The following is a 23973-nucleotide window of genomic DNA, read 5'->3' on the forward strand; positions in this document are numbered from 1 at the left end:
CAACTTTTTTGGCAAAAAGCATTGCATGCTAGGTAAAGGAAACATTGAGGGGGCTGTTAGATGAAACTTAGCTGTGATCCAAAACCACCATATTATATATATCTATCACTATCACAGAATTCATTCAGTTTGGATTTCATGAAGTTCATTACGAGAAGAGTGTTGCAAATACAAACTGAATGGATAATAGTCAAAAAGTAATGTGGTAATGCAGTGCAGATGTAAAGTAACAAAAACGTCTGTTATCCACAGGAATGTGATCCATAGTGTGATGGTCCTGGATCAAGCAAGTTGAAGCTGCTGTTCATAATATGCCTGAACAGGGCTGTGATTGAGTTGGTTGAATGATTTTTACGAGCCTCTATGCGCGTTGATGTTGTTGCCTTGCAAATCAGCTGAATTTATGCTGTTAGTTCCTCGCAAATTAGTTTGATGTAGATTTATCCCCCTCAGCCCGTAGCCCCTTGCATGCCAGCTTGCCTTGACTTTCAGAGGATGGTGAAATGTTTCATTGAAGTTATTTTTGGCCGTGTTACATAATAAGTCTCTCTTTCTGTCTCTTTGCACGAAGTGGTATGATGCTGCACACTTGGCAGGCGAGTCAGCATTGAAGCACTAATTGTGATGTATCATAGAGATATTTCACTTTTTTTTTTATAGCTCCAACCAGCGACTGTTAGTCGGTTATGAGAATATTAGATAACCTTTGCTATTGTGAGACAACAGCACAATATCTGTGTGCCTGAATGCTGTACTGCTTTAATTTTTGAACAGTTGGAAAGGCCGAGCTTTACCAGCCCAGTAGAGGCAGACAAACCATCTGGGGTTGTGGAAGTTTTCCCGGTAGCAAAGTCGACCTGTGAACTCGAAGTGGGTCGAGTAAACACATAAAAAGTCTCATGCTGTTTGGTGGATTTGTATTGGATTAACCAGCCAGCTGGATGATTATGTGTAGACCTGATAAATGAACATTATGATGCTTTAAGAGACCTAAACATCATTTTGACCCCACTTGGACAAACTATACAATGATATATACAATAAAAGGGAATTTCTTCAATCCCCTAGTTACCGTCATGTGACACATATGGACAGAGTATAGAAACATACTGATGATTAAAGTAGGACTTATTGTCCTCATTGATTAACCTGCTAACTATTTGTTTTGTTTTATAAAATGTGAGAAAACTGAAACATGACAGAAAGCCCACATGGTGACATCGTTTTGTTGCTTGTTGTGTCCAGCCAGCAGTCCAAAAGCCCAAAACATTTTATTTTACCATAACATGAGGCAAAGACATGCAGCAGATCCTCTCAAGTGTTGCTGCTCTATATGACAGTAATCTTGTTCTTGGTCTGTAATCTTGTTTTTGTTTTGTTTTTAATTATACTCACCTACAGGACATCACAGGTGTCAGGATCACATTTGAGTCAAAATGGTTGCAGATCATCATGAATTAATAGACACATTTTTCATTTATCTATTTGTCACTGACATATATCATCTTCCATTGATTTATCTCTTTACTTCTCATCATTTTACTTGTGGGTTCATTTTATTCCATGCTGAACGACGATTCACCCCACCATGTTCGATTGGTTTTCTTTCTGTCCACAGCCTTGCCTGTTCACTTATTTGTCTGGAGGAAAGAAGACTCAAGGGGTGAGAATAAGGGCAAAAAAAAAAAAGATAGAAGTGGGAAGGAGAAAGTGGAGAGAGGTGTGTGAGAGAAGAGGCCACTGGGATGTGGTATCACACCTTAGAGGAGAAGACCATAGAAAGAAATAAATGAGGAAAGGTGTTGAGAGAGGAGAGAAGGACGTGCCCTCTCTCTGCTGTCCTATGGGCTTTGGCTAGATTACTTTCTCTCTGACTTGGGAGCCAAGGTGGGGAAAGATGGGGAACGTTGGCCACAGCCTGGGGGGGGGGGGGGGGTGCGAGGGTCAGCAGAGAAGACACTCAGGTGTTAATTTGCACCTCGATTCACACCTTCGGCATTCCATCAGAGAGCCAGAAAAGCTGCAGACCTGGCGAGATGATAGCCTTGTCACCTTCGATCAGACCTAGCGATCGCATAAACCATCCCTGCCATCTATAAGACTTGGCTGCAGGCAATTGGATCCCCAGCCTCACTCCCTCTTCCATACCTCCCACACTCATATTCTGACTCAGCCAAGATACCTCTCTCCTGTCCTGTCATAGGCGGCTGAACCCTCTTATAGGAGCCCCTTGTCCAAAAATGTGCCAAATGTAATAAAAATGTGATAGCGCTTGGCTCCACGTCTGGACCTGGCACCAGAGCAGTGAGAAGGAAATTATGTTTCCGAGTTAAATTGGTTTCCTGGCATGTGATAAGTTGGGGTGAATTTTTAATCCATGACCTCATGAAAATATGTCAATCTCCCAGCTGCTATCATTTCTCCCATCCTGTCACCTCTCTCTCTTTCTCTCTGCTCCCATCTGCTTCTTGCCCCTGTGTCTTTCTTCTGCCTGCACTGTTCTTAAAAAAGTAAAAGATAGCAGGTGTGGGACACCTTTGCACCTCAACCAATTACCTCACCAGTGTATAATCCTACCCAACCTCACCTCTCTTCCCACTCAATCCTTTTCCCTCCCTGCCGCTCTCACTCCCTCACCTCCACCCACGCGATTCTTTTTTTTTTTCATCTCTTCGCTTCATCCCTCCAGCCCTGTTAGGCTCTGTGGCTCACCAATTACAGCAGTAGGCAGCTTGCTACAGTTACTCTCACAAGCAGTCCCCATGCATGCAGGAGGCATGCAGCTGACTGACACGACACAGGGTGCTCTCCCACAGCCAAGCCCAACACCTGAGGGAGTCTGATAGCCAGGCTCCACCAGGGCTCAGTGTCACTGGCTTTACATGGCTAACCATTTGCAGCACCTCATACCAGGTGGCCCGCTGCCTGCCTGACACTTTTCCTTTTTCTTTCAAGTGAACACGCTGAAACGCTTGTGGACAGGCGTACAAGCCAAGGTATGACTGCAGAGGGTTGAAGGGTTTTGGTTTAAAAGTTTAAAAGCTGATGTACCAGCGTGTAAGTACATTTGGGTGTGAAATGGAATGATGTTAGGTTTTGAGAGGGGAGTGCCTATGTGTGTGCGCGATAGTTATTCTCCCTGAATGTAACCTAAGGGTTTAGGTTTGGTTCCAGAAGATTTGCAAATTTGAGTTTTGATAACTGATTAACCATTTCCATCATTTTCTTCTCCGATATGCAGATTTACTGCTTTTCACCGTTTCATATCAACTGTAAACTGATTTTTTTTGCACAGTTCATCAGACAACACGAGGCATTTAAAGACTTAACCTTGGGCTCTGTAAAACTCACATAGACAAGGGAACTAATCAAGTAATTAGAGGGTAATTGACAGATTAATCAAAATCAAATGAAATTTATTGTTAGTTGCAGCCATACTGCCGCATTATTAATGAACCAACCCTGTAATCACCTATAATTTCACTAATGTTGTATAAAGACTGTTTGGCAAGAAATTCAAACCACTGTTTCCAAAGTCAAAAATGAACCTTTAAACTTTAACATTAATGGTATATTGTCCATATTGACTACCAAGACCACTGTCCTTTGCTGCATTATCTTTCAAGTGATGATCGGCTCCTGTGTCTTTTTAGGAGAATTATGTGTAAATCAAGAACAGGCTTTAATTTCATTCTGTAATGAAGGCCACTAAGATCAGCGTATCAAGATTTTGATCAACTCTTCTGCTTCTGCAACTCACCTGGAAAGCAAAACTGTAAAACTTTGGGGAACAAAAGTATGATTCTGTGGAAATGATGCCCTTGATTCAACAGAGTAAAGTTTATCTTTGGGGCAACGTTAAGGGCCACAAAGCTATTATCTAAAATGATTTTTTACAGTGGAGCAGTAACTGTCTGTGTGCCTTCCAGCTCTCTATTTCTCCTTATCTGATGTAAAGAAATTCAAGACACTTAAGCGAGTGTACTGATGTGTTTTGTAATCTGTGTTTTCGTGTTGAAAGGAAGAAGATTCTTATCTGTCAAATATTAGTGCTAGAGATTATTGAACAGTAATGTGAAAACAGAAGCAGAGGAATAAATTGAATCCTGTCATAGAACGATAAGAGTTTATGATATACAGTGAATACAGTTCTCAATCTGCCTTTTCTCTGCATCATTTCATAGCTGAGTCTGGCAGTTGTCAACTCTCAGCAACATCTCTGTCAAGATTTTCCTCCGGTGCACCGGTAGTCACACACACATAAACAGGGGAGGGATGGCTTAGTTTTATTTGTCTGTCAGTCTCCTGCTGTGTACAACCACCTTCCGTGCCTGATGTCAGATAGAGAGGGTGCTGCTGGGAAGGCGTTGCAGGGGCTTGCCATTAAACAAAAATTAATCCTGACATGCACAGCTAGAGGCGAGGCAGCAGCAGTGAGGGGAAATTGGACCAAACCTACCCATTCATCATCAGACATCAGACAGTGACATGTGCTGGGGCCCAGTCAACATGCCAAGAGTTGCTATACACTCCCATGTACATGCACAGGCATCCTCCTGCCTCCGCCTGCTCTCAGCCAATCAGCTGCTGCCAGCTCAGGAGCCAATCAGGAAGCGAGGATCTCTGCTGGAGATGTTGAGGGGCTGAAAAGAAGGGACTGTGTCAAAGTCGTACCCTGTGAGGCAAGGCTGCATTAAAATTCATACAGAGCTGAAGCACCAGCCTGAATACTGATCAGGGCACAGGTCCTGTCCTGCAGCACCACTGAGGAAAAAAATGGCATTTTTACGTAGGTCCCTACGTACATATAACCATAAAAGCCCATCATTGGTGAGAGCGGCAGCAGAGAGGAAGAATAAAGAAAGTTAGAAAGGGGAGAGTGGGAGAGAGAGAGAGAAAACGAAGAGCGTGAGATCCCGTTATACAAGGCTGTTGTGTCTCTGATGTGCTGCTGGAGCCATGATAGCAAGGAAGAGAGTTAGAGAATATCTATTTATGACAGTGTGTGGGGGCAGATGTGGGCACATAACCGTATGCTGTTGCTATTTTCTTCCTCCGTACATGATGTTTGTGCTTTTTGTAAATCACTTGTAAATGCAATATTTAAAAAAAAAAAAAACAGGTACTTTCTCACTTCTTTTTGCCTTTGTGTACAGCTGATAGAGGACATCATCAATGCTTACGTCATTACCTGGCAACCGTGGTATTTACGATTATATGTTTGTTGGGAATTGAAACAAATTGAGAAGTCTGACTTTTTGCTGATGGAGGGTGTGTATTTGGTTTCATTCAATTTGAAAGGTTAAGCCAATTTATAGGTCTAGAGCTTGCCGATAATTAAATGTTCTCATTTATCATCTTTGACCTTTGTTGAATCGTGGTGATTTGATCACATCTTGTCATCATTTTTCAGGTCTCTTTTGTTCAAATTAGTGATTTCAGGAAATTTACAATCAAAACTGACTGATTTTGAACTGTTGGTGAAAAAAAAAAAGAAGATTTTTGAAGATGTAAGAAAAGAAAAGATTACCATGTACATGTGAACATAACTACATGCAAATGAAGCATGAAAAAAATAAAATAAAAAATACTCAATACAGCAACAGAAATATTCACTATGGAAGTGTATGGAGACAGAAAAGTCACAAAACAGTGAAGAGACAAGGAAGCCGCAAAGATGTGGTAACATATGAATAGCTTTGCATAGGCACTTTATCTGCCATTTATTTTCATATGGTTTTGTCCTCCTGTGCCCCTCTGCGGTCTGCATAAAATTAAACTGTCTTGAAACCGAAAGCTCTTTACATGTGGGTCAATTTTAGGCAGCTCGTTTTTTTTTTCCTGAATTGGAACATGGATATGTTTGGCTTCATGTTAAATCACTGTCAATCCTGATTTGACTGGAATTTAGATTAAAGTGACCTTAATCCTTCACCTGACTCCACCCAATATCCCCCTGCTATGTCAGCAAGCCGAGAGAGAGGAGGACAGAGAGACCTCGGCCATTGATTGCCAGACATGAATTAGTGTGTTACTGTGGTGACGTTCGGAGGAGACAAGAGAATCAGTGAGTGAACTCATGACCTGCTTGGATTTGGCAATGCACCAAGGAACAATGGCAGGGAACGCGGCCAGAAAATCCAACTCTGTCTATTTTTAATTGTTTGTTTCTATCCCACTAATTCCATTTAAATTCCTCACTCTTGCACCAGATGAAGCATTTCTCTCTGGATATAAATTAAATGTCTCTGCAAGCACACATTCCCACTGTTTACTCCACAGTGAGCCTTACAACCAGCCAAAGGGATAATAATACATTTACTTTCATACATGAAGTAGCTGTGAATACATTCTGGACGTGTATAATGTGCCTAATTTTTCAGCGGTACTGGAGTAGTTATCATATTTCCCTCTGTCCCTATTTTCACGTAAGGTGGCTCAAATCCAGCCTTCTGTGCACAGACTAAGATTAATTGGCCACAGCCGCTCCTCGTCTCCCGTACAACACCGTCAGTGGGGTCTGAGCCAAGCATATGCACGATCACACACACACACATATATATATATATGTACACACACACACACACACACACACACACACCAAATCAACAAGTGGTCCTTGAGCCTCTGTTGAGTCAGCTCCTCAAGAATCAACATCTAGCTCTTTGGCTTTTCCCCTTGAAGTCGGTCCGCAGAGAGAAAGAACAGTATGTGACAGAGAGAGAGAGAGAGAGAGAGAGAGAGAGAGAGAGAGAGAGAGAGGCAGCAATAACCGTGACTGTCGCCATCTCACCACCATACAGGGAGGATCAATAAAACAAAGTCAAATAGTTCTCACCAAGTAATCCTCTGTGGCTCTGTTCAAAGATCTGTTGGAAAACTGTGAACTGTCCGAGTGAGAGCGGTCAGCCGGGCCTCCACTCATTTGTAGTAAAAGTTATATTTACACTCAAACACAGGAAGTGTCCTGACTCCTGCTGCAGCTCACACTCCCAGACAATAGAAAGGAGAAAATGTAGGATAGCATTCACATGTTTGCATCCAGCTTATGAAGTCTGAGCTAAATTTATGGTCATACTCATTGTTTTAGTATTGATTAAACTGTTGATTAGAGCTAAGAAAATTAAAAAGCAATCATGGCGTTTTGGTAATCAATTAATTGATTTTTACATTTGTGAGCTCCAGCTTCTTACTTGTGAAGATTTTATGTTTTTCTCATGTGAAAGTAAACGTCGATAGTAAGTATCGTTTGTTTTTGGACTGTTTGCTCAAGCAAGTTGAAGATAGCACTTTGAGAAACTGTGACAGACCAAACTGATTGATTAAACATTTAGTCAATAAAGTGTAAGATAATAGTGAAAACACCCATCAGTAATTCTCAGATCCAAAGGTAAGATCTACAGATTTTCTGCAAACAACACTCCAAACAGAAAAGCAGCAGATCCTCACATTTAAGAAGCTGGGTTTCTTTTTCTTGGAAAAAGCATTAATTGATTACCAAAACAGTTGCATCTCGGGGGGTCAACGTTGAATTTGTTTACAGAAAGTCAGAGGTAGCTTGTGCTCGTACAGTTGCACATTGACAGCACAGAAAATACTGGCCTGCATGCCATGTGCGTCTCCCGTGCTACAAACAAGGCACCTTTGCAATTCATCGATAGTAATGTAGTGAGCACAAGTAGCACCATAAATCCTCAAAGTAAAATGCATACTTTCATTCTCTTGCCCCGACACTAGCCAGGTTATAAACCACAACGCATCAAGTACGAGTTCCAGCATATCTACAACAAACTTCTGCTGTGAAATATGAGAAGAAAATGAAAGAAGAGTGCAGATTCAGTGTTTTTGTTTTGTAGAGGATTTGGAAGACGATCGCATGCTCAGTGAGCAGTAAAGCTCTGGATTTTGACCATAGATAGGGAGAGGCTTTGATACTGAGAGCCATTGTTGGACGGATCCCATCAGATTGAAGGAGGATAAGCTGCTTGGGGGACGCGGTCAGAGCAAAACTCTTTTAGGCACTGTCATTTTTCCAAAAAGGGGGTATCCATCATTCCTTTGATGATGGAGTTTTAATTATTAGACGATGAGGAGTAATGGGCCGTGGAGAGATAAGTGATAGGATAGAGAAGTTGTCTTAGGGGCATTAGCCCTTCAGATATACAACAGTTTGTGTGTGTGTGTGTGTGTGTGTGTGTGTGTGTGTGTGTGTGTGTGTGTGTGTGTGTATGCTCTCACTAAGATCACTTATCCCTTTGATCACTTAAGAAGAGCTCTGTGTGTTGGTGTGTGTACGTACTTTGATCCTTGAAACCCTCATTCACTATTCCCTACATGGTAACCCCTCCATATGGTAATCTATAGTAAGCGGTAAATTGACATGTGGAACACTTAGGAATCAGTTTGTACCATCGCTGACACATGTGCTCACGTGTGAGGGCGAAACAGATTGTGGGATTTTTGTTTAACAATGGAAGACTGAAATCGAGATTGCATTAGCTGATTGGCGTCAACTGCTTCATTTAATGCCTCGCCATTATCATCAGCTGCATGGCCGTTATCTGACTAGTAACGTCCAGTCCTATTCATGCAGGTGTATAACACAGCCATTACAACCTGTTTTACTGTTACTCTTTGGTTTCATGCCAACCAATCCACCCCAAATTTAACTGCACAACCATTTGCTGTAAATGATAAATTCAATGTATCCGACCGGACTCGTGTACATGCAGTGAACCCTTCAGCGTTGTTCATTCAGAAAGTCTCGCAGAGATCAAGATCTCTTTTGCAACAGAGGTATTAGGAGATAAAACACAAAACTATCTTTGCACACAGTGCATTTTTCTCTGTGCACGTGTCCATCCGTGTTCATGAGTGTTTATCTCCTCTGCCCTGTACAGCAAGCCCGATAACATTTGTTTCCACAGAGGCGTGTGCTGTACACTCTTGAGGCATATCATCCTCAGTCTGAGGAAGTAAAAATAGTTTAAAACTAAATATTCTACGTGTTCTGAAAACCCTCTGCAGGATGCTCTCGTCTCTCTTTTAACCACTGTGTATATTTTAACCTGCAGGTCAGAGTGAGCCGAACCTTGAGTGCAGCAGAAGCTTTTACATTTTACAGACAGAGACATAAGTGTGTCCCCCTCTCTCTCTCTCTCTGTCTCTCTCTCTGTCTCTCTCTCCTCTCTCTCCTCTGCGGGTTCCCATTTCAGGTCTGGCTGCCTCGTCTTTGTCTGTCTGAGCACATATCTCTCTCCTTGTCACTATTCGCTCTCGCCCCATCTATCTGTGTCTCTCTCCATCTTCTCATCTGCACCCTCATTCTCTTGCTTTCCATCTCTTTGGATTAACATCTCCTCTGCCTGCTTCTGTCTTTCTTTTTTTGCTCTTTTCGTGCCCCGATTCTTCAAGCCCCTTTTCTCAGTGTCCCCATCTGAGTGGCCCTATTGCTCTGTCTCTGTGTGAACAGCGTGCCGGCTGTTAGCGGTGCCCCGACGTCATGGCACATGGCTGCAGCATCCTGGCTATAAATAACTCGGTCTCGTGGTGCTCAGTCCAAGACAGGACCCAGAGCCAGAGGGAGAGCAATCTGCTGTCTCCCTCAAGAGATGCTTGAAGGGGAAGGCGCAAATAAGACAGCTTAGTCTGTGTCGCCTTCGCCACCAAGACCTTCAGTGTACTTGGTGAATTCTGAATTTAATTATTTTTCTAGGCAAGAGCAAATGTCTGGTCAGTAAGCAGTTCAAGTACACAGGCTAATCAAGGCTTACGGCTCGAAACAGTGAGGTGTAAAATAAGACCATGGATCCACATCCCAAGTATTTGAAGACGTTACTTTGAGATTTCAGAAATTGTGATGGGAATTTCAAATTGACTGATCAGTAATAAAAAGAAATTGTCTTGACAATAAGCAAATGTTCCCACAAACAGGAAGGCGAACAGACAACTGAGCCCGAGCTTCAGATTTTAGTTGTTCTCTTATTTGTACTTACAGACGTGAGAGTGCACAGAAGTGACAGCGGGACCCTGTATGTACCCACAGAGCCACCACAGGTAGCTTATGTGGGAGGACTAATGTGGTCATTGGGTAGTTCTAGCAGCAAATAACTAAACACTGACCTTTATAAAGTTAAAAATATCCAAAAGTTCAAATGTCCAAAACCTCTATTAACCCCCACTAATGAAGCTAGAACTTCTTGTGACACTTACTCAAGACCTCATGTGGATCCTGCATAACAAACAAGTTTACTGGCTGGAGGGTTTTTATTACAAAAACTGTAGAGAGTACTTCAGAAAGGTTTTTATTTTGCTGCATATGTTATGAATGGAACAGTCACACTGCAAAAATTGGTTGACCAACGTCTTATGTTGTTGTTCATGTTAAAACATCAACTGGAAATCAATGAGCTCATCAATGATCTTGCAGAAGGTCCAATCAAATAAATCTCCCAAGAGTCAGACGTTGACCTTCCTATTCTGATTGCTTTGATGATTTGTTTGTTTTGAGGACTTGCTTTGTGCCTTTAAGACTGAGAACATGTAGACAGATGCTTCTCCGTGGAGTCATGATGCCTACAGCAAGCTGTCACCTAGATAACATCACACTCTTTCTACCGTTCTGTTCTTTGAGGGTAAAAAGCTGCCGAGCGTTTTGAACATTTCTTATGATTTCTCTGTTGTAGCGTTCAAACTCATGACGTCGTTGTTTGTCAGTGTAGCGAAAAACTGATTGAGATGTTCCAGTTTGTGTTCCTCTCATGGCCATATGGAATATATAGCACTACGCATATTGTGAATGCACGCTCCATTAGTTATGGCTCTGTTTCTCTGCATTTTTGACTGTGGGCGCCTTATGGAGACGACAAGCCTCCCCTCCTCTCCTGGCAGACATCCTCAAGTTTGAGCTTTCTGCCTCAATGTACTTCTTTGCTTTAACAATAATTTAATGAATAAATAAAAGTTAGCCTTTAAAGTTGTTTTTAGAGCAAAAAAAGGGTTATTTTAAAACAAAAAAGCTCATCTCTCGTTACGCTCTCTGCTTGTGTCTTTACAGTCTACTTTATTTCAGTCCAGTCTAAAAGTGGAGGTGTGTGTGTCTGCTTCTTTCAGGCGACAGTAACCCCAAGGAAAGCAGCCCCTTCATCAACAGCAGTGATGCCGCCGCAGAGAAGAGCCAGCAGTACGACGGCAAGAACATGGCCTTGTTTGAGGTACGGTCCAATCTCTTGCACACACCGATTTGTTAGCACACACAATCAGGCATGATTGTAAAAAGCAGGATAAACTCATTCTCACAATTCAGTGATTGAATGGGGCCCTGACATCGATTAATGAGGGTAATTACTGTGTGAAGGGCATGTGGGAAGTTCAGGTTAATGCAAGCAAATCTCACACTGCTACAGGAAAGAAGTTCAGCGAGGCAAGTTGCCACGGCTCCGCACAACTGTATTTACATTGTGCCCTCAGTGGGATTTCTAGATTAAACAAGACAAAAGAAAACAAATCAGAACAAGCAATTTATTGTGTAAGCACAATAAAAAAAGCAGTTTTTAGCAGCGGTTGGAATTTGCTAAATGTATTGGTAACTAGGTAAGGTATTCAGTAACTGAAATGGTAACTTATATACAGTGATTAGAGGCAGCACTCACTATGAATGTTACAGTACCTGGTTCACCTGGCAGGCTGAGCGGGTTAAAATACACAGCTGTGCTGAAGATGTGGTTCTGCCTTACAGTCTTTGAAATATTGCATCTCTTCTCCACTAATTTCAACCAAACATAACCCTGATGAAAACCCTGACTCCAGCCTCCCTGGTTGTGTTTGTGTCTCTGCAGGAGGAGATGGACACCAGCCCCATGGTGTCGTCTCTTCTCAGCAGCTTGGCGAACTACTCCAACTTGCCCCAAGGTAGCAAGGAGCATGAGGAGGCCGAGAACAATGAGGCTGAGTCATCACGCAAGAAACCCGTCAAGGTATTTAAGAAAGTCCATGTATAAATACATACATACGATACAGTTTACACAACACACACAATTGCTTACCTACCTACATGACTATAGTGTAAACGGGCACCTTCTATATTGTGGAGATAACATGGTTTGACTCACTTAATTAAGAATGGGAACATTAATATTAGGTGTTTGGCTGTAGCAGGGGAATTTTTGAAGGACAGAATTTGTTTATTTTCAAATACCCATTACAATACAAAATTTGTGCATGTTGTGGCCCATTATAAGCAGCATATTTGTATATTCTCCGCCTGTCTTTCTATCATGTAAATCATATTCTGAGCTGTACTCGCCACAGGAGGACCTAAATTACTATAAACTATGGTGATCTGTGTGATCTGCATAGCAGCAAACCCAGCAAATCCTTGATGGATGAGGATGGGTAAAAATCAGGTGGAACTGACCTGCCCCTTTTAAAAAATCCTCATACTTCTACTGAAAAACAGTAAAAACTGCAAACGATTAGCGTTAAGTGTGCTGCAGTAAACACAAAAGCACTAATGGGTTTTCTGGGGTCATTGTGCATGCTAATTTCTATGATACATTACAGTGTTTTTAACTGCTGAGGTGTTCATCGTGTCTTTGTAAAAACATTCAAATGTACCTCTAATGTGCTTACTGTAATAAGACGCTGCAGCCTCCAGGGGAGTTTTCATGTTGCTGCAGCACCAGTTTGACACAACACAGATAATCATTTTTAGTGACCACAATATCAATAATAATGTTGAAAGAATTTAAGCTGTCTCTGCACACAAAGGGCGGGTTTGTATTCGTGAACAATGACTGTCTCCTTCCTCAGTATGTTGAGATGTGAACATATAAATTACTTTCCTGTGGATTTGCACTTGGTTCTGTAATATTGTTTATTCTACTTGATCACCTGAGGAAGGCTAGTTATGAGTTTGACAAGGGGTGGTCATTAAGAGTTACCAAATATAGATGTGTACTTTCCAGTAGATTACATCATGAATCCCTAATAGCCCAGTTTTTGATTGTTTTGTTAACACTCTCACTAGAGAGAAAGAAAAACTCCATCAGTTTAGAGCTTGTCAATCACTCTCTGTTGATATTATAAATCCCCTGTTCATGTTACTGGATTGCATCTTAAATGCCACTCACTAATGAGTTCCTTCCACATCATCCCCTGGTATTTTCTGCTGTTGGGTGTTGAGATGCCAGCAGGAAGGAGTTTACTTTTCAGGCAGTTTTTTCTCAGCACTTGATAGACAGACAGGCAGCTACATTATTAATCCTGTGGGAAATGGTGGTTTAAGCAGCAAGGCGAGATGTGACATTGCAAAGCTGAAATGAGAAGAGACGCAGATAATGATGATGATAATGCAAATAATGAAAGAAATTATCCTAAGTTAGTGTGACATACGGGTGGAAAATTGACTGGTTCGAATCTGAACATATTTCACACTGACTGTTAAAACTCCAGGCTCAGACCGTGTGAGGTAAAACACAGTTTAGACACTGTGAGTGGCCACAGCAGTGACAGGTTGACAGCTTCTCTAGGACCTTTGACCCAGTCTGTTTCACTTTCTCTGTGACAGGTTTCTTCTTGTTTCTCACCTTGATGCAACTCACTGATGATGACCTTGGATGCCCGTGTACCTATCTAATATACTGTCTGCTCTTCCCACTGTGAATCCAGATGAGTCCTGTAGATATACAGTAGATCCTCAGTGAAAAACTGACAGTGGAGATAAGGATTATTGGCCCAATCGGCCTCATGACCATATTGATTTCTGCATGTGAATCTTCGGTATATGCAGAATATTGACAAAAACAGTACAGACAGACTGTTAAAGTGTATAAAAATGGAGAATAGTAATTTTTCTCATCACAAGGTCCACTTATCGGTTTTTCCAGATACTTCATCCACATCCCCAGTGTCTTCATTTGTCATGGAGATGGTTCAGTTGCTCTCATGTGACCTAGGTATTGGATTTTTAGCCACACTAGTGGCATGGCCTTAGGGATGGCAATGACAGTCAGTCGTTCCACGCTGAAATATCTTCAACTATCAGATGAATCACCATGAAATGCTGTGCAGACATTCATGGCCCCCAGAGGATAAAGCCATCTGACTTAGGTGATCCTCTGGCATTTCCTATAATGCCTCCAGCCATTTAACATTTGTGGTTTTGAATGAAATGTTTTGACAGCCATTGAATAGATGACTTTAATTTTTGACTAAATATTGGTAAAACTAATGGCCTCAGCTGTAGCCTACTTACTGTTTAGTGATACATAACAAATGTTAGCATGCTAACAGGCTAAACTAAGATGGGGAACATTATACCTGCTAAATTTCAGCATGTTAACATTTTCTGTGTTAGTATGCTAAAACACTGACATTAGCATTTAGCTGAAATTGCTACAGTGGCCATAAACTCTTCTTCTCATCATAATGACAACTGTGCAAACTACATTTGCTGATGATGTCCTGTGCGATGTGGCTGATTGTAGCCAAGAATTTTCTGTCAAACAAAAAAATAGGCCAAGGTCATGCATAAACCTGGAAAATAGAACAGTTTGATTTGCACTGTGGAAGCATTTGACACATAGCAATGATGTGTCCAACCCCTTCAGATGACCAGCAGTTCGACACAAAACATGCTGTGAAACTAACCAAAGAAATCATTAACCCAAATGACAAAATACATCATAATCACAGAATGATTCTCCTCACCTCTGCTGGATATATATAGATATTTAGATATCTGTCTTTGAGATTTCTGCCTCCAGCCCAATAAAATTGAAATGACTTTAGAAAACATCAACAGCAAACTTTTTTCCAGAAACAATTCCTCACTTTATCAAGATAATCCTCAGGCCTCACTGTTAACTGTTTTCACTGGAGCAGCTCGTTGAAATAGTCCTCATGAAAACAGTCGACAGTGAGATCTGATGATTATCAAGAGTAATGAGGACACTGTTTCTAGAAAGGGAGGTAATCTTTAGGCAAATTTTAAAGCTACTTCATTTTGTGTTCTGATGTACAAATAATACAGGTAGCAGCTTTAGACAACAACAGTGTCCACATGGGAGTTCAGCATCGGTTCAAAATGTTTTCACTGTGGAACTGTTTGCCCGTGCTGTATTCCCCCATTATTATCCCAGTTGTCCCACACGTGAGGTGTATTTGTCTGTCTCAGCTCGGCTAACCCTGGGAGCAGGTCTAATCTTCCCCCTGTCACCCCAACCCCTTCAATACTTTAATTAGTCTGCACGCTACACCAAGCTGCTGCTTCTCCAATCAGCAGCCCATTCCACAGGCAATCTCTCCATCGCCATGAGAGGCTTTTCATTAAGGCAGCCTGTGGTGTTTTATCGCTCACACAGCGACCCCTCTCTCCCCTTCTCTCTCCATCTCTCCCTCATCGCCTTCCTTCTCTATTTCTTGCCCCACTCCCTCTCTCCCTTCTTCACTCTCCATCTCCTTCATCATCGGTCCCTTGAGCAAGTGAGTGAGCTGTGAGAGAGTGAGAGCGAGGCAGCGGTCTTTCTTTGTCGCAGTGTGAAAGCCAAGATTAGAGATTTGGTTGGCATGTGACATGAAGGAGCAGTCTGGAGGTCGCACAGGTTACGATGGAAACCCGTCACGGCCAATCTGCCCATGATTTCTCTTCCCCGACCTTTGAAATGTAACAAGACAGGTTTATTTGCATAGCACCTTTCGAACACTGGGACCATTCAGGTGTTTTACATAAGGCAAAGCAATGCATGAGAGCAACATCTACACTGGGTAGAATCAATATTCTTGTTCTATTGACATTGGATCAAATGGCTACTTGTGTGTGAAAGGGTTTGCTTGTGACATACTCACAGAGAATCATCGCCTGACTTTGGAGCACCTTTCAGCTCATTGTCTTGTTTATTACTCCTCTCATCAGCGTTGGCAGCTGTTTTCAGCAAAAAAAACAAAACTCTATGCTGCCTGCAAAGCACCAGTCAGCAGACAAAATTAGCAACTAACTGATGAACATAGCAGAACAATTGGCAGCTAAAGAACCAGATATTTAGCTCAGGAGACCAAAACAGAGCTAAAAGGAGATTTAATATTGGACTCACAATTCACAAGGTGGCCAGATTCACAAAATGAATGCTAATGTTGATCTTTACCTGCTGGATGACGCAACTCTTCAGCGTATCGATTTTATTAGGTACCAATGTGTCAGTGCCGTTTTTACAGCCTCTAATACTGCCCTCAAGTGGCCAGAAAGTCAATGAATGCAGGTTTAGAAAATAATATACCGCACCAAATGTAATTAGGGAAATCAAAGTGCACTACAGAAATGAATCAATAAACACAAAGCAAAGAGGAGAGTTTTCCATTTGAATATGAAAGTGGCTAACGTATGTTTGCTATGTTTGGTTCCCAAAGATCAGAGAGATCAGGTTCGTGTCGTGTTAAATCTTCTCAGAAATGAATTTCATAGTTCATAACTCTGATTCGTAGGGATCTCTAAAGCGAGCAGCACAAATCTGTCCCATAACTAAGTAGAAGCCAAAAAGCAGGAGCAGTATGTTCAGTTCTCCTGGTTCTTATTAGAAATCTGCCAGCAGCGTTTTGAATATGTTACTGCTGTGTAATATTCTTTATGGGGAAGACAAGACAAGGGGCCCATTATTTACAGCGGTGCACTTTGCTGGAGGTAAAAGCAAAATTAGCTACTTTAGTTGGACATGAGATCTCCCATTTTTTTTGCTGCTATTTGTTTAGATGATAAAAGGCTGAATTATTTGTTGCTGTTGCTGAACCTAAAATCTGTGTCCATGTAAATCCCCCCGATTTCTACCTTGTCCTTTAGTCATAGTAGTCAGGAGTTTCTTTTATTTTGTTTGTCCAATAAAATCCATCACAACATATACAGTACTGTGTATTGACCAAACTAAACACAATACAAACCATGAACCTCTCGCCAAGAATTACAGGAGCATTATCCCATATGCTCTCTGTCCCTGCTTTTTACAGCGTGATCTTCCCTCACATAAATGTTGCTTCTCTTCAAGGTGTTTTATGATCCCTGCTCTTAGTCTTGACCTCACCCTCGCTCCCTGCCTCTATCATTAGACCGATGCATCGAATGCAGCATTCCTATTATAAGCAGCCTTCTGAAGGATGTACCCTGATTAATGTCTGTTGGTGTTGTACATTACAGCAGGGTGCACATGATTTCACAGCAGAGCTAAACAAGAATTTCACACCTCACATTTTGTCCATTTAGCGAAGACTCCCGGCTAAGGGGCTCACTGGAGGCTTTTGTTCTACATTGTAGGGCTGAAAATAGATATTGCATTAAATTTTGAATACTTTTTTATTTATTGATCAAACATTTGATCTATGAAATATCAAAACATTGTGAAAAATGCTCCTCAGATCTCAAGATGACGTCTTCAGAGAGCAAAGCAAAGGAAATTCACTTTATAGTCTATATATTTCATATATGTGAAAAAAAAAGCAGCAAATCATTTTTTTCCGTGAAGCAAGAGTCTGTGAATTTTTCACATTCCTGATTATCAATCTGTCCACCAGCACATGGATTTTTTTTACTAATGTTTGCAGCTCTTCTACACTGGAAAAAAGGCCATTTCAAGAAAGCCATAATATCTTAATTTCAGATATTATAGATTTAAATCTTATTTTTGTTATTCAAGATAAACAGTCTTGTCCAGGCCTGTTTACATTACAATATCAAACTTGATTGAGCTGAATTAGAAAAAAGAAATGATTACATTTTAATGTCATTTTTAGGTAAAATGTTTCATAGAGTGACTTTTTGTTTGATAGTAACACATTTTTGTAGCTTAAACCCTGTTTTGCTTATTTGTAGGTGAGTTTCTGTAGTAGATGATGCATTTTCAACTCACCTGCTCTGCTTGTATCCAGGCCAGGTTACTGCTGACCTGAATTTCAGAGAGCAAGAGATCCAGTGTAGCTTCTGTTCAGCAGCACATGTGCATTAGTGGATAAGGAGACTTTTAGCCTTGAATGTGATAGTGCGGCTAAATAGAGGTTTCACAACTGGTGGGAACGCATGAGGCTTTGTGGCGACTTTTAAACTAGAATATTCTAGTAACACATGTAAACGCTATTTCGAGGTGGTGAGCCTGCAGCACCACAGAGGACGTTTGGCCACAGCAGTCAGTGTTTAACAGATGACTAGTGGATAACGCTTTCACACACACACACACACACACACACACAGAGTTGACCGCTGAGTGACTGGTTCATCCGCAGCTAGTCAGGGAGGCTGGTGTTCGCTGGCCTCTCCTCTCGCTGTCTATTTAATAATTCAGCACACCTGAGCAGAAACACATTTGCCCTATCAGCTCCTGTTTGGCCAGCAGAGCGTAGAGATGGCATTACAAGCTCCCAGTCTGCCTCCCTCACTGTCATTAGCCTCCCCCCCTTCCTCCACCTCACCCTCCACTTCATTTCTCTGTCTCTGCCTCCGCAGTGATAAAACTGAGGAGTCCTTCCTCCTCCTCTCCTCTTTTCGTTCCTCACCTTCTACCTCCTTTTCCCTTCTTTATTCCAGTTTTCTCCTCTTCTTCTTCTCCTTCCCCCCGTCTCCTCTTCCTCCTTGTCTCTTCTCTTCTTTCCTTACCTCTGAAGTCATCTCCTAAAAAGAGGACTGGAGCCAATGCCAGCTGACTTTGGACGAGAGGCGGGGTACACCTTGGACTGGTCGCTAGTCAATCGCAGGGCTGCCACGTAGAGACAGACAACCATTCACTCTCACACTCAATTTAGAGTCACCACTTAACCCAACCTGCATGTCTTTGGACTGTGGGAGGAAGCCGGAGTACCTGGAGAAAAAACCCACTCACTCCACACAGAAACCTTCTTACTGTGAGGCAACAGTCCTAACCACTGCACCACCGTGCTGCCGTTACGTATAATGTGATGTATTAAAATGTGACTAATGAATTAATCATTATATGTATTGATAAAGTACTGGTAGACTTTCACTGATCAGAGTCAAATGTCTTGGTGTTGAATTCAATGATAACCTCAGTACATCGCGATCAGCTGGCCTACAAAGAAAGATGCAGCTCCAATAAGGAATTAATGAACCTTCGACTACAGATCTACAGGGGTTTTCAATGTACAGTAGATTCTGGTCCTGCTGGCAAGCATAAAAAATCCTGTAAGAAGTGATTTAAAAGACGACACTGGTTTTGCGAGCCTAAGCAGGTTTATAGGGTGTCCCAGAGCCTGAGGGCCTGGACGTTTCCTTTCCTCTCTCCTGCAACTCCTTTCAGATGTATGTAGTCTCCCCACATTCCTCCCTGTACTCCTCTGCCCTGTTTCATTTTCTTTCCCCTGCAGCTAGCCAAGGATATGAATTTGCTTTCACCTTCCCTTTTTTAACTCTTCTCTTCTCCAAACTCTAATGTGTAGTGGAGAGAAAGTGCTACCTTTGCTAGCCTCAGCAGTTCAGGAGGCTAACAGTCCATAGGAGGGTCAAGATTAGACTGTGGGGTATGAGGGAAGAGAAAGAAATGAAAATTAAGATCTGTATATGCCAAATGATATAAAATGACAGTTTTCAAGGTAAGTATAAAATATTTTAGCAATGATGGAATAAACAGGAAGTCCTTAAAACGATAAGGTTCAGTTAGCCTACTAAAACAGATTGCCATGAATGTTAAAAGAAACTAATACTGACTCATGAAATGAGATGTAGAATATTGTCGATATTGATTATGCACAATTTCCATCAAAATCATGTAGCAATAGGTGTCCCGTAACCCCTCAATGCAGAAGTAAAAATGAGGCTTAACTCCCTATTTTATTCACCATAGCCACAATCAGTTCCTAAGCTTAACCGTACTGTAGCTCCCATGAACAGATAGTCTAGAAAGCAAGAACTTTCAGGAAAATTGTCCTAAAAACCCTAGACCTTAAAGTAAATAAGTAGTGCTGTTGTTTTACTGCTGTCAGAATGAGTTATGTTAGATTTCTTTTAATGCAACAACATGGTGTTTGAATATTGCTTCAGAGCTCAGTGGGTCATGTGAATGAAGTGCTCCTGATGGATATCGAGGCTGGAGAGAGAGAGAGAGAGAGAAACAGAGAGAGTCCCAGCCTGGTGAGAGGCTAGTGGTAAGTGGGAGGGCAGCAGGGATGCAGGGAATCTGAAGTAGGTGCCATGGCAGATGTATTGAAAGGTCCTGTTGTGCGGCTCACACACCTGAGCCATCCATTCAGTGGGTTGACAACACTTCCCAGGGGGTCGGGGGGCAGCTGTTCCTTCCTAGTTCAGTGGTGCCATGCTGGCCTACCTGTGGCCCTGCAGCAGTCAGTGTTGCCTTTGCTCGCGGTGGCTCGCTCTCCAGGGAAATCATCGCTCTGCTGGCTCCCAGCCCATTAAACAGACACTCATCCTGTGTGTGTGTGCGTCTATCAGAGCAGACGCTGGTTGGGACTGCAAGCCCCGTCCACAAATGAAACACCAATTGAAAGAAAATAGAAAAACGGCGCTTTCAATAAACATCCAGGCTTTTTTCCCCCAACAGGGTCATTGATTCAATGCATACACAAGTGTTTCATCTGTTTCAGGCTATTTTTCAGTAAAATGTCATTAGAAGCATCCATTAGTTCACCAGATTTTTTTGTTTTGGTGGCTCTCTACCAAACCCACAGAGGTGTTTTATCACGCTGAGGTTCTCAGACCCTCTCAGTATCTATTATCTGTGCCTGTACATCTTATGTAACACCCAGGATTTCGAGCAGACAAACAACGTGTTTCAAAACCCGGCTATTGTTGAGCCTGGATTATAATTTATCACTCAGCTGTGAGCTGCCGCTGACACTCATACAGCGGGCCAACATACAAGGTCTGCTTGATTATTGTTCTGCATTGTGTGGGAGAGCAGGCGGGGAAAATGACATTTTGCAGTCTGGAGAGGGTTATTGGCTACTTTGGTTATGTTCTCTCCTGTGGAGTGTTGAGGGGCATAAACACCTTTTTGTACTGAACAGTATTTACATACCTTTTAGGGCAGATTAGTACAAACAGTAATCATTATTTTCAGTCGCTCTATGCTTTTTAACCTGCCTTCCTCTAAGTCTGCAGATACGGATGAAAACCATTACAAAAATAACTCACTTCATTTTTTTACAGTAGTGTTTAAGCTTTTCTGACAAACTGTTCTGTCACAATGATATCTTTTTTGGATCCTGCAGTCTAACCTCAATGTGCTATTTGAATTTACAAAGCCATACTTTTTTCTTATCTATTTCTGATTTTAAAAAAAAAACAGTCTGGGATCTTGGTATTGTGGTTGCAACTATTTCTCAGACAACTCTTTTTCTGTTTTGATTTGTCTGAAGTGAATACTAAAAAGGATTTGGCCAAATAAAAGAGGCTGTAAAACATGTGATCACCTTTTTGACTTCAAACGCCACAAAAGTCATTGTAGTTTTAGAAATCTATTTTAATTAGAATCACCCACCTTGAAAGGACTCACAGAGCCTTCATCTTCTTGAGGGTGTAATGTCTGCTATTGTACAGTACAGTATGGAAATGCTCACAGGTTTCCCTCTAATAACTTCCTTGTTATTACAAACTGACCTCAGACCACTTTCTGCTGCAGCAGCAGTTTTGGGTCTAACAACAAAGTGCTGATGGCAGGGGTACCTTTCTACCTGCAACACCAGACTGCTAATGTATATTACACACCGAGTCCCTGAAGGACCTGTCAATGGAAACTCAGTCTTTTTAATTACAGCATTGGTCGTGGGTGGTCTGGGAGCTGTGAAATGAAAAGAATTTGAAGATGAAGAGATGTGGCATTCTGTTTGGTCAGCTTTCGGAAGAGCTTGGGACCTATTATATTTTCCATTTTGCATTTTTTTCACTACGCTCATAGTTTGTTAATGTTTCAAGTAAACCATTGCTCTTATAACTATTCACTGTAAACATGGGTTAAAACATGTCTTCATGAATGACATTCTTTGTTTTTAGAACATCTATTCAGACTGGTTTTGTTTTAGAATGAATTTTACACTCTTCATTGTCAGTCCAACCTTAGATCAGCTGAAGAAGCAGCCTGATGATGATGCTGGACCATTTGTCTGACCAGTAGCCACCTCACTGGGTAGCATGGAGGGCCACCAGACAGATGTTTAGATAATACAGATGTAGTTTTAAAGGTAGAACCCCATTCAGGGTCTCAGTTCTCATAAAAAAAAATAAAAAAAACTTTATTAAGACCCTTGACAAGCAGATGATGACAAATCCTCTCCGCCACACACTGAAGGGCACAGAGTCACCATGAGTCACAATCTGATTTGCATAGCTTAGACAACAGACAAACTGTGCAAAGCATTATCATATAGTGGGGGAGATGACAGAGATGGATGAGTTTTTTTTTTTTTTTTTTCGCTGCTCCCTCCAGCAACCTGTGGAGGCCACGATGTGGGTCTTTGATGAAAGCACAGTGAGGCTGTAGGTTGAGAGGTTCCCTGCTGTGAGGATTAAGTTGTAGACGTGACAAGGTTGTAGGTCACATTTCAGCTCTGCAGAGGAGAAACTGCACACACGTGTGCCAAATCCATTGTCACAAAGGAAACGTATAGCTGCCACTCAACAGAACATGAACAGAACATGCACTGTAAAACCTACAGGATATTAGCGACACAGTTCACCTCAGATCTTTATTCAAGAGGAAATTCCTTTCGCAGTAAAACAGCATGAAAAACACAAGCAGCATAAAAACACAATAAGGAAATTATAGACATCAAAAAGGTACAAGCATGCAACATAACTGGAACAATAACAGGAGGGATAGCCAAGAGGCAGCTTATGGTGTATTACAACTTTTATTACGCACCACTAGTGGCCCCATCTTGTTTGACCTTATGCACGCATATGAGGAGTCACATGCACGGTCATGCGGGTAACTCTGTACGCAGTGCTGCCATTGGTTTCACACTATTCCACCGATCAACAAGGGACCGTAATGTGCCAAGAAACGCAGGCATGCGTGAACAAAGGCAGGGAAAAACACCCGTGCTTAGCAAATGTTTTATGAGGAAGGAAATGCAGTCAACACATTTGTAATTTCCATTTCTTGTTCTTTCAGTGGTCTCAGAAGGTGGAAGTAATGTTTGTCGGAAGTAAATAACCGTGTCTTAGCAGTGCAGGTCTTGTTTAGATGTTAAAATGAGGATTATATAACGAACATTTTGCTCAGCATCAAGCTAAAGGTGTGAGAATTGATATTTTTGTTTAAATTTTAGATTGGGTCTGGAGCCCACAGTATTTTTCATAGATTTTTCATACATGCGATGAGATGCCTGCATACATGTCATGCTGCTGTATCAGTTTGTGTCGATGTAATGTCACATGACGATGTGACACAATATGTGATGCACTATATGTGCACATAAGACGTACGACTTGATACGATTGGACATCTTTATAAGCCATTTGCTGCTCTTCACAACCAGATCAAGGGTTTCCAAAGTGATAAGCTTGCTAATTACAGTTCTGAGTGTGGGCTCTTGCTCTGTTGTTTATCTAAAGGAAATTAGAAGATAATTATATTTGCAAGACCTGTTTGGACTTGCTCTCTCTCTCTCTCGCTCTGTTTCTCGCTCCTGCTCATGCTTCTCCTCTCTGCAAACGGTACATTATTAATGCTGAAAGTGAGCCTCTCCAAACAAATCACATACTGTAGCATCAGACACAATATTATTCATTTGATGTCAGCCACTTGTCAGGATGATTTGATTAAAAGTCTGGTTTATGAATTCAGCAGCTGCTGTCCCTTCCCAGTGCAGGGCTCTTTTAAAAGATCCTCCATCTTGTATGCTGCCCGTCCTGTTGCGGCAAATATAATAACCACTTTTGAAGAAATATGTTAGTCGCCTACACTGCTAACCATGCAGTTTTCAAGGTACTTTCCAAACCACATCTTTATTTCATGATGCGTTCTT

General features: G+C 41.7%; 1 protein-coding gene across 1 annotated transcript in view; it reads left to right on the forward strand.

Moving 5' to 3' along the window:
• The window catches only part of slc12a5a (solute carrier family 12 member 5a), a 143369-nt gene that overhangs the window by 91317 nt on the left and 28079 nt on the right, over positions 1–23973 (forward strand). The window contains exons 2-3 of the mRNA XM_070839659.1: positions 11113–11213; positions 11838–11975. Coding sequence (XP_070695760.1) covers positions 11113–11213; positions 11838–11975 — 239 coding nt within the window. The remainder of the gene's footprint in view (positions 1–11112; positions 11214–11837; positions 11976–23973) is intronic.

This window comes from Pempheris klunzingeri, chromosome 2, assembly GCF_042242105.1.
Source record: "Pempheris klunzingeri isolate RE-2024b chromosome 2, fPemKlu1.hap1, whole genome shotgun sequence".
Lineage (NCBI taxonomy): Eukaryota > Metazoa > Chordata > Actinopteri > Acropomatiformes > Pempheridae > Pempheris > Pempheris klunzingeri.